The sequence below is a fragment of the Mesoplodon bidens genome, assembly GCF_964165515.1.
Source record: "Mesoplodon bidens genome assembly, chromosome: 2".
Taxonomy (NCBI): domain Eukaryota; kingdom Metazoa; phylum Chordata; class Mammalia; order Artiodactyla; family Ziphiidae; genus Mesoplodon; species Mesoplodon bidens.
Window position 1 is genome coordinate 177658162 of NC_138177.1, and position 14408 is coordinate 177672569.

Below are 14408 nucleotides of genomic sequence, written 5' to 3' on the forward strand. Positions count from 1 at the left end.
CAGAGGCAGGCAGGCCCCCGGGAATCCTGCCCCTCTGCCCATGGGGGGCTCATCACATTTCATGCCTGAGATGCAAAGGCCAGCCCTGCCCAGCCTCATGTCCACCCCAGCAGCGGCCAGGGTGAGAGAAGCCGGGTTCCCTGGGGCCGAGCACGAGAACTCCAGGAACACACGAGGGTGACACTGTCCACGGTCAGGTCGCAGGGACAGGGCTGAAGCCATAGGCGCCTCATGTTGCAGGACGGGGTGGAGAGGGACGGCTCCCCTTTCTCCCAAGCGTCTCTGTCCCCACCCTCGGTCTTTGGTCCAGCCCAAGGCCCACCTCCTGCTCCCTGAAGCCTTTGATCCTTCCTTCCTGTTCTGCTACTAACCTCTTCTTTGGTCCAGCCCAAGGCCCACCTCCTGCTCCCTGAAGCCTTTGATCCTTCCTTCCTGTTCTGCTACTAACCTCTCAGCCAGAGCTCTCGCCTCAACTATTGCAACATTCTCTCCACCTCATCTGTCCTTCCCACTGAGGCCTGAGTGATCTTCCTAATACACCCTCTGCTCTGGTCACTCCCTCACTCAAAAACTATCAGTGGCTCCCCGTTGCCTCAACTCCTGATACGAAGTGAGTATGGTAGCCGAAAGCATGGTCACTGGCAAAAGGATGCCTGGCTTTGAATCCAGACTCCCCTCTATTGGAGGGCAGCATCAAAGGAGTTTTGGTTTTTTTTAAAAAAATAAATAAATGAGGCTAAAAAACCTCAGTCTTCTCATCTGCAGAATGGAACTGATAACAGTATATACCTCATGGGACTGTTGTGAGGATTAAATGAGATAACACATGTAAAGTGCTTAGTAAACGCTCCACAAATTACAGTTGGGGCTTCCCTGGTGGCGCAGTGGTTGAGAATCTGCCTGCCAATGCAGGGGACACGGGTTCGAGCCCTAGTCTGGGAAGATCCCACATGCCGCTGAGCAACTAGGCCCGTGAGTCACAACTACTGAGCCTCCATCGTCTGGAGCCTGCGCTCCACAACAAGAGAGGCCACGATGAAGAGTGCCCCCGCTCGCCGCAACTAGAGAAAGCCCTTGCACAGAAACGAAGACCCAACACGGCCAAAAATAAATAAATAAAATACCGAATACATAACTACTTTAAAAAAAAAATTACAGTTGCTACAATGTTTTAATTTAATTTTTAAATTTTTTACTACTTCCAGAAACTGGTCCTAAACGGCCTAAAGCCTCAAGTGCCATCGCCACCCCTAACAGGCCTGTTGCTCCAGCTAGGATGGCCTAGCTACTATCCCCTGCTAGTCCTACTCCTGGTATCCATTCAGCCCAATCCTGACCACCCTCCAGGGCTCAGCCTTTAAAAAGATCCTTGTGTGGTCACTGCAGGAAGAGGAATGTGGGGGACAGAGTCAGGAAGGTGTCAAAAGATGAGGGGGGTGGCCAAGGGGCCAGGCCAGGAAACGAGTGAAGCCATGGGGTGGGGGGGGAGGGGAGGGAGGACGAGGAATCATGCCATGAGGTGGGGGAGGGGCTCGAGAGAGCCAGGAGGACAGGACAGGACAGGAAGGAGCAGAACTGGGGGCTGTGAACGCAGAGCAGGAGGTGACAGGCTCACCAGGGACAAGCTGAACCTGGAGCCTCTGCGCGTGGCAGACAGAAGCGGTGCCCTGGGTCAGCAGGAGGGAGGACACGGAGGGGTGCCCAGGATGCTGGCGGCCGTCCCAGTCACTAAAGCCAAGTGCTGGGAGCCCTTCCCTAAGAGTCACTGTCAAGTCCAGACCTGGGCCTTGAGCTGGAGACCCACAGAGGCCGGAGCTGCAGGCCACCTCCTGCCCAAAGTCACTGACCCTCTCTATCCCCTTCCCCCTCCCCCTTGTCTAACACTCAGGCTGGGCCAGGTCTCTGCTGATCTCCACTTCCAGCTGGGCCAGCTGAGAGGGTCAGAAAGGAGAAGGGAACTGGCCAAGCCCTCCCGAGCTGGAGGCTGAGCCAGGGCTGGGCCTGGGACCCCCCCCGCCCCAGCCCCACGCTCCGGTCCCTTCCGCAGCCTCTGGCATCTCTCCTGAACGGCACTGGAGAAGGCTCTCCACGGACAGTCCGGCAGATGCCCATCCGGAGCCCCCTGCCCCAAATCCCTCCCCGTGCTGCTCTCACCCTCAGGCCCGCTCAGTCCCCCGAATATGTGGCCAAATCAGCCACACCCACTGCAGGGCCAGGCTCAGGTGGAAACAGACAGGTGGGCCCCTGTCTGGACAGCAGAGGAAAACAAAAGCCCCCGGGGATTTCCTCCAGTCAAAGTACTGAATCAACCCAGGGTCCCAGCTCCGAAGCCGGGGGCAGAGTAGTGGTTTGCTGGCCGAAGGGATCCAGCCATGTCCCTCGATGTCACCCTGCACTGCCAGCTGTCCCCACGCGTGCCCACTCAGTATCTGCTACCAAGAACGGGAGGGCGGCTGGCCGGTCTGGGGCCTGGGAGATGGGCTCTGCAGCCTTGCGAGCCGGCTAACAGGTCTTGTTCTAGTAACAAAATGGATAGTCTTGCGATCCTCAACCTCCGCAGGTGACACCTGAGATGCAGCCTCTTCTGCAAAGAGGACGTGGAGGCTGAGAGCTAGGGCGGTGTGTCACGGTCAACAGGCCACCAGGGCAGAGACAGACCAGAGCTGGAGTCTGGGGTCTCCTGGACAGCTGCCCCGCCCCCCGACTCCCCCCAGCATTACTCACACCTGGGGCAGATGGAAATCGACTCCTTCAAACCCCCGTTGGTGAACAGACACTTTCTCTTCCTGGGCTCGCACCTCGAGTGCCCCAAACCACAGTGATGTCACCACCACCTGTGACCTCATGACACGACACGATGGAAAATGACTGTGGGCCCCAGAGTGCCAGCCCCACAGTCAACATCTCAGCAGAGGGTCACAAACACCCAAAGCCCTGGGACTCAGAACCAGGGGGACAGCTGAGTCCATCACAGGTGACAAAGCCTTCTTCAAGGAACCCCCCCACCCCTGCACTCAAGGCTTCCCCGAACCTGTGGGATCCCAGGCGGCAGGCCCCGCAGTGATGCCCACAGCACGGATTTTCCCGTGGTTTGGTGCCCCAAAGGGTCTGGCTTCTGAACTTTAAGAGGGGCTCATTAGGCAGTAAGGGGCGGGGAGGTGGGAAACCCGTGAAGCCTGTTCTGCCGGGGGGCTGTGCATCTTGTCTCGGATGCAAGCTAACCAGCAGCCAGGAATTCTTGATGCTACTGCGGCCTGAGTCAAGGAAATCATTCCAGCTAAAACAAGTGGGACTGAGGTCAGCAAGAAGAGAGACTGGGGGGGGCTGCCCTGGTGGCGCAGCGGTTGAGAGTCCGCCTGCCGATGCAGGGGACGCGGGTTCGTGCCCCGGTCCAGGAGGATCCCACATGCCGTGCAGAGCGGCTGGTCCCGTGAGCCATGGCCGCTGAACCCATGCATCCGGAGCCTATGCTCCGCAACGGGAGAGGCCACAACAGTGAGAGGCCTGCGTACCGCAAAAAAAAAAAAAGAAGAAGAAGAAGAAGAGAGACTGGGAATCATAGATGTTAATGGGGGGGAGTGGTGGACTCTCCTTCCTGGGAAAACCCTTAGACCCCCCTCGCCCCCAGTCTGTGGCCTCCATCAAGCACAGGCAACACTGATACTTCCCCAACATTCCAAGAGAGTGTCAGGATCAGTGCTGTTAGGTTTTACAGATAGGGGTGCTTAGGCCCAGAGAGGTTAAGTAACCCGAGCGAGGTCACACAGTGAGCCGGTGGCCACAGTGTACAGATGGGAACTCTGGTCTCTTGGGCCCCAGGCCAGTGCTCCTTCCTCAGGGTCCTGTTGTCTCAGAAATCACTTGGAAGCTGGGGGATGGACAGCATGACCTCAGAAGAGCCTTCATAAAGCTTCCCCTTTTCAGGGTTACAGGTAAATACAACCTTCCGGATCACGGAGGTCAGAGATGGAAGAGATTTTAAAGACAGCCTGGAATCAGCCCATGCCCATCTTGCAGGTGGGAAAGTCGAGGCCTTCTGCATCCCCTTCACAGAGAGGTCATGAGACTCCTCTATTCTATGCCACATGTGCCCCTTGCTCACCCTCAAATGAGATCCAGCACCTGTCACTCACTGAAAGGAGTTGGGAGGGGGAGGGGAGGATTTCCTGACCCCGCAGCCTGTGCCACATGCCAGGCTCCTAAGGCCAGGCAGTTGGGTAGGTGGTGTGAGAGGCCCTAGGAAGCGGGCTCTGGAGCAGGAAGCAAAGCCAGGAGAAGGCGGGCAGGAGGGAAACTGTCCTCAGGGATGCTGGGCAGGAGCTCTGGGCAAATGGAGGTCTGCCCCCCCACCTCGGAGCCCTGTGGCCCAGAGACAGGGAATCTGCCTCCACGGTGACTCACAGGCCCTGCGAAGCCACAGATGCTCAAATAGCCACCAACGGGCTGCACAGCATATAAAGCACTTTTAATCTTGACAACCAGCCAGTGAGGTGAAGGATCATTTCTATTTTACAGATGGGAACACAGAGGCAGGCTCCTAGAGATGGAAAGACTTGTCAAGGTCACACAGTCTATAAACAGCAAAGTAAGAAGTGAACCAAGGTCTGTCCAGTTCTGAGGCCAGAGCGTTTCTTCTGAGTCATCAATATTGCTTCCCTGGGGCCTGGCGGGAGCCACAGCAACTCCACTTTGTTCCCATTTCCCTTGGTAGCACCCTTCTCTCCACCGTAACCCCTGGTTTCCCTCGCTGCCTGCTTCTGGGCAAGTCACATGCTTCCTGGGCTCTTGAGTCACTGCCAGCGGGTGGCCCTGTCACGAGCCGGGAGGGGGATGTGGGCGGGTGAGCACTTTGGGGAGAGCACCGCTAGCCTCAGCAGACTCAGCACAGCAGAGGAAGAACCCAGAGAAATATCCCAGAGAGAGTGAGACGAACTGGAGCCCAGCCCTGCCACCACTGGCTTTCCAAACTCTTCTGTCTCATCCATAAAACAAGGTCATTATGAGGGTCAGATGAATATTTTCGGACATTAATTCAATATTTTTTAGCACCCACTACATGCTAGGCACCGTTCTAAGCCAATGGTTCTCGACTGAGGCAATTCCCCCCAGGGGACATTTTGCAGCATCTGGAGACAGTGTTAACTGTCACAACTGAAGGACAAGTGCTGCTGGCATCTAGTGGGTTGAGGCCAGGGATGCTGCTAAACATCCTACAACTTGCAGGACAACTCCCACAGCAACCATATGGCCCGAATGTCAAGAGAACTGAGAACAAGAAATCCTCTTCTAGGCTACGAACAAGTGAATAAGTCCCTGCCCTCACCATGCTTAACACTCTAGTAGAAAGACACAATGCAAGTGAAAGAAATATAATAGGCCATGAGTGTTACATAGGAAAACAAAGCAGGTCAGGGGAGTGAGAGTACCTGGTGGGGAGCTTTTATAGGTAGGATGGCCAGAGAAGGCATTCCTGAGAAGAATTCATTTCAGCAAAAGGAAGTGCAGGAATGAGACCAGAGGATATCAGCAGGAGGAGCATTCAAGGTAAAGGGGAAGCAAGTGCAAAGGCCCTGAGGCAGGGGTGTGTGTGGCATGTCTGAGCAACAGAAAAGCAGCCCACATGGCATAAACCTGAGAACTAAGTTGATGTGTAGAGCTGAATGAAACACACACACAAACACCCCACGGATGGCATCAAAACTCTCCCCCTCCAACCTTCTTGGATACTCCTCCAGGAGCCACTGGGCCAAACCCAGGACCACAGTGAGGGCCACATCCTCAGTCAGCAAACAGGTTCCCCTCTGACATATCAGACAGGAGACAAAGAGACATCCCAGGACAGCAGGTACCCTGGATCACCCATCTCCACCAAAGGCTAACGTCCCCAGGCCAAGCTAGGAGTCCCCAACCTCTCCCCTAACTCGAGCTGGTCCCAGGCTCCTAGGTATTGAGGCCCCTCAGCCTCAGGCCAACCCAGCAGGTAGAGATCCCCTCAGCCCCCTCCCAGCAACAACAGAAAGCCAGACAGCTGGAGCCCTGCCCATCCCCATTAGACGGCACCAAATGCTCACCTATCCTGCCAGCTGTACTGGCATTTGTTTGTTGAATGAATGGATGACTAGATGAATGAATGATGCATCCCACACCAGCCAGCAAATACAGCTTTTAAAGGAGGCAAAAACCCTGCAGGCAAAGTGATTCTGCCACACCTGCAGCAGCTCAGGTCTCCCTGGGGCTCTTTCTACAACTTGATCTATTACATCTGACACAACTGAGTATCCACTGTGTGCCAGGGACCCGGCTGGGGGCAGAAGGGGGATACAGGCATGGGGAGGGTAGAGTAAGAAGAGCTTTGGAATCAGGCAGACCTGCATCCGAACCTCCCCACCCTCTACCCTCCAGTTCTATAATCCTGGGAAAGGCCATAACCTCTCTGAGCCTCAGCTTCCACATCTCTAAGTGGGAACGCCATCTTTTAAGAGTTGCTATAAGGAAGGTTTCAGCAAGATTCTGCAGTTAAATCCTAAGCATGCTGCCTGGCACTTAGTAGGCATTCAAACAACAGGTGCTATTGTGGTGCTAATAATAAGGAGGAAGACCCCCCAGTACCTGCCCTCAAGGAACTTTCCATCTATTGAGGTGGATAAAACACAACCAGATTAAAAAGCAGAATGTAGTCTGTCCTAGAGAGGGATGAAGGGCTGGGAGTTCAAAGAGCAGAGGATCAGGGCTTCCCTGGTGGCGCAGTGGTTAAGAATCCACCTGCCGATGCAGGGGACACGGGTTCGAGCCCTGACCCGGGAAGATCCCACATGCCTCGGAGCAACTAAGCCCATGCGCCACAACTACTAAGCCTGTGCCCTAGGGCCCGAGAGCCACAACTACCGAGCCCGTGCGCCTAGAGCCCGTGCTCTCCAACAAGAGAAGCCACCGTAGTGAGAAGCCCACGCACCGCAGTGAAGAGTAGTCCCAGCTCGCCGCAACTAGAGAAAGCCTGCGCACAGCAACGAAGACCCAATGCAGCCAAAAAAATAAATAAAATAGAAAATAAATAAATTTTTTAAAAATCCAACTGGGAGAGTGAGGGAAGGCTTTGGCGTGGCGGGTAGGGGGAAACGTGCAAAAGACCCTGAAGGATGGGGGAAAGGGTGCACCACGGAGAGAGACAGCGTGGAGTACAAAGATACGCAATGGCCGTGTTTCGTGGGGTATGGGGTACGATGCAGAGAAGCGGCAGCAAACACCCGGAGACCTCACTCGCTCTGGCCTGAGACACCTGGGGGAGTTTCTGCCTTGGCCACTGGGAGCCTTCTGCTTCCCAGGCAGGGAGAGAGGCACTCCTATTTGAGGATGACCACCCCAGCGATGCCACCAAGGAGGATCAGTGGGAGAGGGGCCAGGGGACCGCTAAAAGGCTGTGAAGACAGTCCCGGAGGAGGGAACCTGAGCTGATACAGGAGCTGGGCACATGGGAGGGAAGTGAGAGACTCAGGAAAACCCCTCAAGCAACTCCAAGACTAGGGGCTGCTGTCCTGCAGAGAAGCCCTGTGCCTCCTCCCCCCAGAGGCTCGTATGTCCCCAGGTTCGCTGAGGCACAGTGATGCCCCTAGTCTTGGCACACTGCAGTCAGGCTGGGGACCAGAGCCATCAGCATCCACACTCGAGTCTCAGACCTGGGACTCTCCCGACCTCTGTTTACAGAACAACCTCTGGGGCAACGCCCCCAGGTCCCACCCTGGCACCAACTGTGAATGAGTCAATTCTGGTCTGACCACCTCCATCTTCTGCTCTTGAGAACTGGACTCTAAAGGTGTCTTTAGCCTTAGCCAGTGAGTCACCTCACATGAGTCAATGCCACCTCCCACCTTCCTCCCTGGTCAAGATATCCAGACGGGTCAGCACACACCCATCCATCAGGGTAAGATCATGAGGAAAGGATGAAGGCACACCTCCTCCCTAGACAAGAGGGGAAAGGAAGAGGTGTCCCTTTTGAAGAAAGAGAGCCCCCCATGCCCTTCCATGAAACACAAGGAGTTTGCTGAGCCTCAGTTTTCCTTCTCTGCAAAATGGGGCTATTCTTTTTTTTAAATAATTAATTAATTTGTTTGTTTGTTTTTGGCTGCATTGGGTCTTCGTTGCTGCATGCAGGCTTTCTCTAGTTGCGGTGAGCCGGGACTACTCTTTGTTGCTGGCTTCTCATTGCGGTTGCTTCCCTTGTTGTGGAGCACAGACTCTAGGCGCGCAGGCTTCGGTAGTTGTGGCTCGCGAGCTCTAGGGCGCAGGCTTAGTAGCTGTGGTGCACGGGCTTAGTTGCTCCATGGCATGTGGGATCTTCCCAGACCAGGGCTCGAACCCGTGTCCCCTGCATTGGCAGGCGGATTCTTAACCACTGCGCCACCAGGGAAGTCCAAAATGGGGCTCTTCTGTCTTACCAGACCATGGAGACAGCCACAAGAGGCAAAGGTGGAACAATCCTCTGTACATTCTCCCTTGCTATTGTGGTGGGTGCAGTTAGCGCTGAATAACAGCTCGGGGGTCTCTGCTCTCTCCATTTTCTTAGAGCCCCTGAGACATCATGTTTGTCTTGATAACCAGCCCAGAAGTCCTCCCTCACCCCTGTCGCCCAGAGCTCGGGCACAGATCCTTGGGGACGTCAGCCCAGGGGAACCTGAGGGCACTGTCTTCCTCCCCATCACCCCAGAGTCCACAGATGGCAGGCTCTGAAGTGGCTGGCCACTGGACACTCCAGGTGGGTCCTGGGGAAGGGGTCTGGGCAAAGGGCACGGAAGACAGTCCACAGTCTGTGCCCTTACTAGGTGCTTACTGCACACCTGGCCCTGTTCTTTTACACACGCAGCCCCAGTATTTCTAAGAAAGAGGAAAACCGTAGCCCAGAAGGGGAGGAAGTCTTCTGAAGAAGGTGCCGGGCATCGGTAGCGGGGACAGCGCCCCAGTACAGATCACCGCCTACCCCCACCCCCAAGTCACCCCGGAGAGGCCAGGGGTCGCAGGGATAACAGGAGTTGGGGTCCACAGTCTGGCTGGGATCTGCCCAGGGCCCGCTGGCCGGCCACCGACGGCGGAGGGACCAAGGTGCGACTCCGGGTCGCGGTGGCCAGAGTTCCGGCCCCGGGCGCACGTGTGCCAAACCCGGGGTCCCCAGAGGGTCTCCAGCGGCGTGCATCTTATCCGGTGTGGCGGGTGCGGCGCCTCCGTCGCCCCGAGCCCCGCACCCCTGTCACGGCGCCCCGGACGCCCCGGGGCGGGGGACGCGCGCCAGCCCGGGGTGGATGGGATGGAGCCCCCCCACCCCAGACAGGGCCGCGCGAGTCAACTACCTGGGTGGGCACGGCGCGCCCTGCGGCCCAGAGCTGCAGTCCGACGGCCAGCGCGGCCCAGAAGGCGGTGGGCACCATGGGTGCGGGCGGCTCGGCGGGCCCCTTGAGCCCTCACGCCTCTGCTCCCGCTCCGCTGCCTCTGGCGCCTGGGACTGAAAGCGAAAGCCGGCGCGCTGCCGGAGAGAGGCCGGGGGGCGGGGCGGGGCGGGGCGTGGACACACCTCCTCCCCGCCCCACACAGCCGGCCGCCCCGCCCCCAACGCCCCCTCTCACCCCAGCTCTGCCAGCCTAGCGCTGGGTCCCTACCTCCAGCGCCAGCCACTCCCAGCCCTCCGAGACCCTCCAGCCTCCTTCTAACGTCCCCTCCCCTTCGAGTCACCCTTCCCAACGGGGCTGGTGGGGTGGGAGAGGGGACAGGAGACCCGCCTTGGGGTCGGGCTCCCACCAGGCTTGCGGCTGCCCCGAGGTTTTGTCTCTCGACCTGCCCTGCGTCCACCTACCCCTCCCACCTTCTGCAGGCTCCCTACTCCCCTGACGGTGGGGTACGAATTTGGGAAAACATCCCACACAACTGACACTAGCTCACGGGCATTCTGAATTATTCCCTCATTAGACTTTATCTGACTTTAGAGCCAGACCACCTGGGTTTGCATCTCTGCATTAACCTCACAGAGGTAGTCTGAAGATTGAAAGTTATATAACACACATACTATAGTATATATTATATATGTATGTAAACTTACAAAGTAAGTATATAAGTAACTTAATAAGCTCTGTACACATATTAGCTGTAATTACTGTTATTCATTTGTTCATTTATCCTTAAACATTCTTCATGCCCTCCTCAGAGTGAGCCGGAGCCTGCCCTGACCTCCTTCTTGAGTCCCCTGTCCAGGTAGGTGACCAGTAAACAGAGGCTGGGACAGAAAGCTGTGGGAGCCCAGAGTGGGGCTGGCCCAGGCCAAGGGCCGTGAGGGCTGGTTCCCCTGGAGTTGACATCTGAGCACCCACTCCAGGGGCCAGCTGCACTCCCTGTGCTTTGAGTGCCAACCCTAATACCAGGGCCAGCCCTGCGGGACCAGAACATATTCCCCCAGCCCTGGGAGTCCTTGCCCCCAGCACACAGGGCGTTTCTGAGGGGCAGGGTGGGCAGGGTGGCAGGAGGGGAGGCTATTCTGTTCCCTCACTGCAGGCTGCCCCAAGTGAGGTCCAGGGACCCCTGCTCTGGGCCACCAACCCCTGTGATGGAGACAGCAAGGATGATGCTTCTAGGTGCTGAGTGAGAAACTGGGAAGTGACCCTTGGTGGATGGAAAATCCCACCTCCTGATCAGGAGACTGGGAAATTACCTGGTTTCCACACGTTTCTAAGACATGGGCCATGCTAAGGGCGAGGCTAGCACAGCCCACAAACTTAACTCTGCAGAGAAGGTCAGACTCTAAAACTAGCATGAAGATTTCTTCTGGCCCTTACAAGTCTTGTCTGGGAGCAGTTTAGAGGAGCCCCTGATCCATAAGAGAGAGCCGAAGGCCAGGAGTGGGGTGTCACCTGGTGAAAATAGGAGCAAACAGTTCTCCATGGATGCCCCCTACACACCTCAAACCCAGTGGGCCCCACTGACTCATTGCCTCCAATGGCTCCCCATCCCAGGGGGCAGCAACACCACCACCCAAACGTGGGGATCCTCCTGGGATCCCACCTTCCATCCCAGCTCCACCAACTGGACTCCAAGAGGTGGGTGACAGCCAAGCCAACAGGAAAGCAAACCCTCTGTCTAATACAGAGGAATTGATTGTAAAGATATTAGAGAAATTAAAAGAACAATTAGAGGAAAGGGAGACTAGTCTGAGATTAACAACTGCAAGAAGCCACCACCACCTCTGGGGCCGGAAGTGGCGTTACCAAAGCCAGGAGCTGGGGCATCTGGGGGCATCTGGAACCGTGGAGGAGACAGAGCCACTGTTAGAGACACGCATGAAGCAGAGAGGAGGAAAATATCTGGCTTCTCCCTTCCTCCCACCCTACAATCTCCCACCAGTGACTCCGACTGACCAGACCTAAGACAGGAGCCACTTAGCAAAGGAACCTGGGAAATGTAGTTCGTTGGGGTCAGCCCACTGCAGTGGAGGGGGTGGGGGACAAGATGGCAGGGCCTGGAGCTGAGCGCAGGCACATAACAGGCGAGGGTCTAAGGAGAAAGTCTCACTCCTTGTTACACTTGCTTGGGGGACCTATCTTTTCCCAGACTCTGCATGAAATGCTGCGCAGGTCCTGGAGCTTTTCCAGGCACTCTCAGGCAAGAAACAACCTTCTGGGCTACCAGACTCATCCAGTGCTGCCCTGGGAACTCAATAGAGCTACAGTCTTTTCTCCAGGGTGGAGTTTCTCCCCTTCTCCAGCTGAACCCAGGCTGGATCCTGCCTGGGTGTGGGAGGACCCGGCGACTCCTCTCTTGACTGTCAAGTGTGGTTGGGGAGAGGGTTTTGGAAGCAAAGGGTGCAGTGTTTCATGGCAGCTAGAGCTGTCACCCACACACACACACACACTGGGACCTCTGGGAGGCAGTTTCTGGCTCATTCTCTCTCGGGGGGGCACTTTTGCAGGTGTCTAGGAGACCTTTTTCTTCTTTTAATTTTATTTATTTATTTATTTATGGCTGTGCTGGGTCTTCGTTTCTGTGCGAGGGCTTTCTCTAGTTGCAGCAAGCGGGGGCCACTCTTCATCGCGGTGCGCGGGCCTCTCACTATCGCAGCCTCTCTTGTTGCGGAGCACAGGCTCCAGACGCGCAGGCTCAGTAATTGTGGCTCACGGGCCCAGTTGCTCCGCGGCACGTGGGATCTTCCCAGACCAGGGCTCGAACCCGTGTCGCCTGCATTGGCAGGCAGATTCTCAACCACGGCTCCACCAGGGAAGCCCTAGGAGACCTTCTTGCTGATTCCTCTGGCCGTGGCTCCCCAGCACCAGGGATACCTGAGCCTCCTGCTGGCCATAGCTTACCATATCCCCCTTGAACCCTACATGAGTGGTAGTCCTCCAGGCTCCTCCTGCCCAGGGCTCCTCCCCATAGGCAGCACTATGGGTCAGAGGTGACCCAAGGCCGGCTTCCTCCCCGGAGCCCACGGTTGCCCTTCACCCTACACCTGGAGCAGCCGGGCTCACACCCAGGCACCCTGTCTCACTTCCGCTCTGCCGCCGCAGGCCCATCCAGCCACAGGCTCCAACTCACATCACGACCTTTCTGAAGCACCTGCTGGGCGCCAGTCCTGGGGTGCTGGGCGCTTAGTAGTGCACAAGCACTTGAGAGTCTCCCATCCGTCTTCTGGTCCCTAAATGCCTGCGATATCAAGCTCTCAGAGTGGACCCCTTATCCACTCCTGCTCGGCCCGAGGTAAGGGGAAGCACCCTCGCCTCTCCCCTGAGAGGCAGCAGGGGGCGCTCAGCACCATGGCGACTCCTTCCCCCCCAAATCCTTTCTCTCGGCTGCTCCAACCCGACATCTTGTTTCAGCTGGGCGTAGGCAATGGCGAATTCTGGCTAAGCCATTTGACATTCAGTCTCTTAGCATGACCTGTATCGGTGGCCCAAGACTGTCTCTTCAGGATGGGGTTTGATCTTAGAATCCAGTGTACTGCACCTGCCATTACGCCGAATCAGTGACAGCATGAGGAGCCCCTGTGACACCCTGCCCACTGCATCACTTGGTCCCTCTCCTTCTGTCCCACGGCCCAGCCCTGGCTTTGGCCTTGGCCATTTCTCACTTGCGATGTTCTGATGGCCTCTAAGCCGGTCCCCTGGGCTTCAGTCTCTGTCCCTCTAATCCGTTAGCCAGGGTGCGGCCAGGGCCAGGTCTCAAAAGCGTAAGGCAGTCATGTCATTCCTCCTAGGCTAGTAGCTGTCAACCAAGGGGTGATTTTGCCCCCTCCTCCAGAGGACATTTGAAAATGCCTGGGGACATTCTGGGTTGTCACAGTTGCAGGGGGCAGGTGCTACTGGCATCTTGCGACTAGAGACGGGAAGGGGCAGGCGGGGGCTGCTAAATATCTACTGTGCACAGCACAGCACCCACGACAGAGAGCTATCCAAGCCCAAATGTTGGTAGTGCCGAGGCTGAGAACCCGTGCCCTCGCCCATGGCTCCCGACAGCCTGCAGAATTGAGTGCAGCCTCCTCAGTGAGATGCTGGAGGCCTTCATGTCCCGGCCCAGCCTGCCTCCCAGGCAGATCTCCTGCACCACGGCCCCCACCTCCACACTCTAACCACCCTGGACTCCCTGAAGCATCCTGACTTCCCACCTCCATGCCTCTGTCCACAAAGGTCCCTCTGCCTGGGATGTCTTTCCCTCCTGTTTGCTTGATGATCACCTACCTGTCCTTCAAGTCAAAGCCCAACTCTCTCTCCTCAGTGAAACGTGCCCTTAACCGCATCCCACCAACCCAAGCAGGGATTGTTACTTCCACAGACCTTTAGCATGACACTTACCTCTGTATGGCTAGTCGCTTACATGGCCCCTCTCCTCTCTTAGTAGTTATGATACTAGCAGTTATTGGAAGTCTCTTCTGGGCCAGATAACTTATAGATGTTGTCTTGCAACAGAGAGGTCAAACTTATATGACCAGTGAGGGGTACTTACCAAATTCCTTTGTATCCTACATGAGTGGTGGCCTCCAGGCTTCTGCCCAGGGCTCCTCCCCATAGGAAGCACTATGGGTCAGAGGTGACCCAAGGCCGGCTTCCTTCCCGGAGCCCACGGTTGCCCTTCACCCTACACCTGGAGCAGCCCGGCTCACACCCAGGCACCCTGTCTCACTTCCGCTCTGCTGCCTCAGGCCCATCCAGCCACAGGCTCCAACTCACATCACGACCTTTCTGGAGCACCTGCTGGGTGCCAGCCCTGGGGTGCTGGGCGCTTAGTAGTGCACAAGCACTTGAGAGTCTCCCATCAGTCTTCTGGTCCCTAAACGCCTGCGATGTCAAGCCAGGGGATTCAAACACATAGTCAAGGAGCTCTGCTCATCTGGCTGCCTCTCACTGCTGGACTGTGTGGTCCTCAAGGGCAGAGGGACTTGGTCA

At 56.6% G+C, this 14408-nt stretch overlaps 1 protein-coding gene across 2 annotated transcripts in view; it reads right to left on the reverse strand.

Moving 5' to 3' along the window:
* Positions 1 to 9477, reverse strand: part of TNFRSF1B (TNF receptor superfamily member 1B) — a 36858-nt gene extending 27381 nt beyond the window's left edge. For both annotated transcript variants that reach the window (XM_081224151.1, XM_081224150.1), the window contains exon 1: positions 9339 to 9477. In XM_081224151.1, the coding sequence (XP_081080277.1) occupies positions 9339 to 9416 (78 nt within the window). In that variant the 5' untranslated portion in view covers positions 9417 to 9477. The remainder of the gene's footprint in view (positions 1 to 9338) is intronic.
* Between the last annotated feature and the right edge of the window lie 4931 nt (positions 9478 to 14408).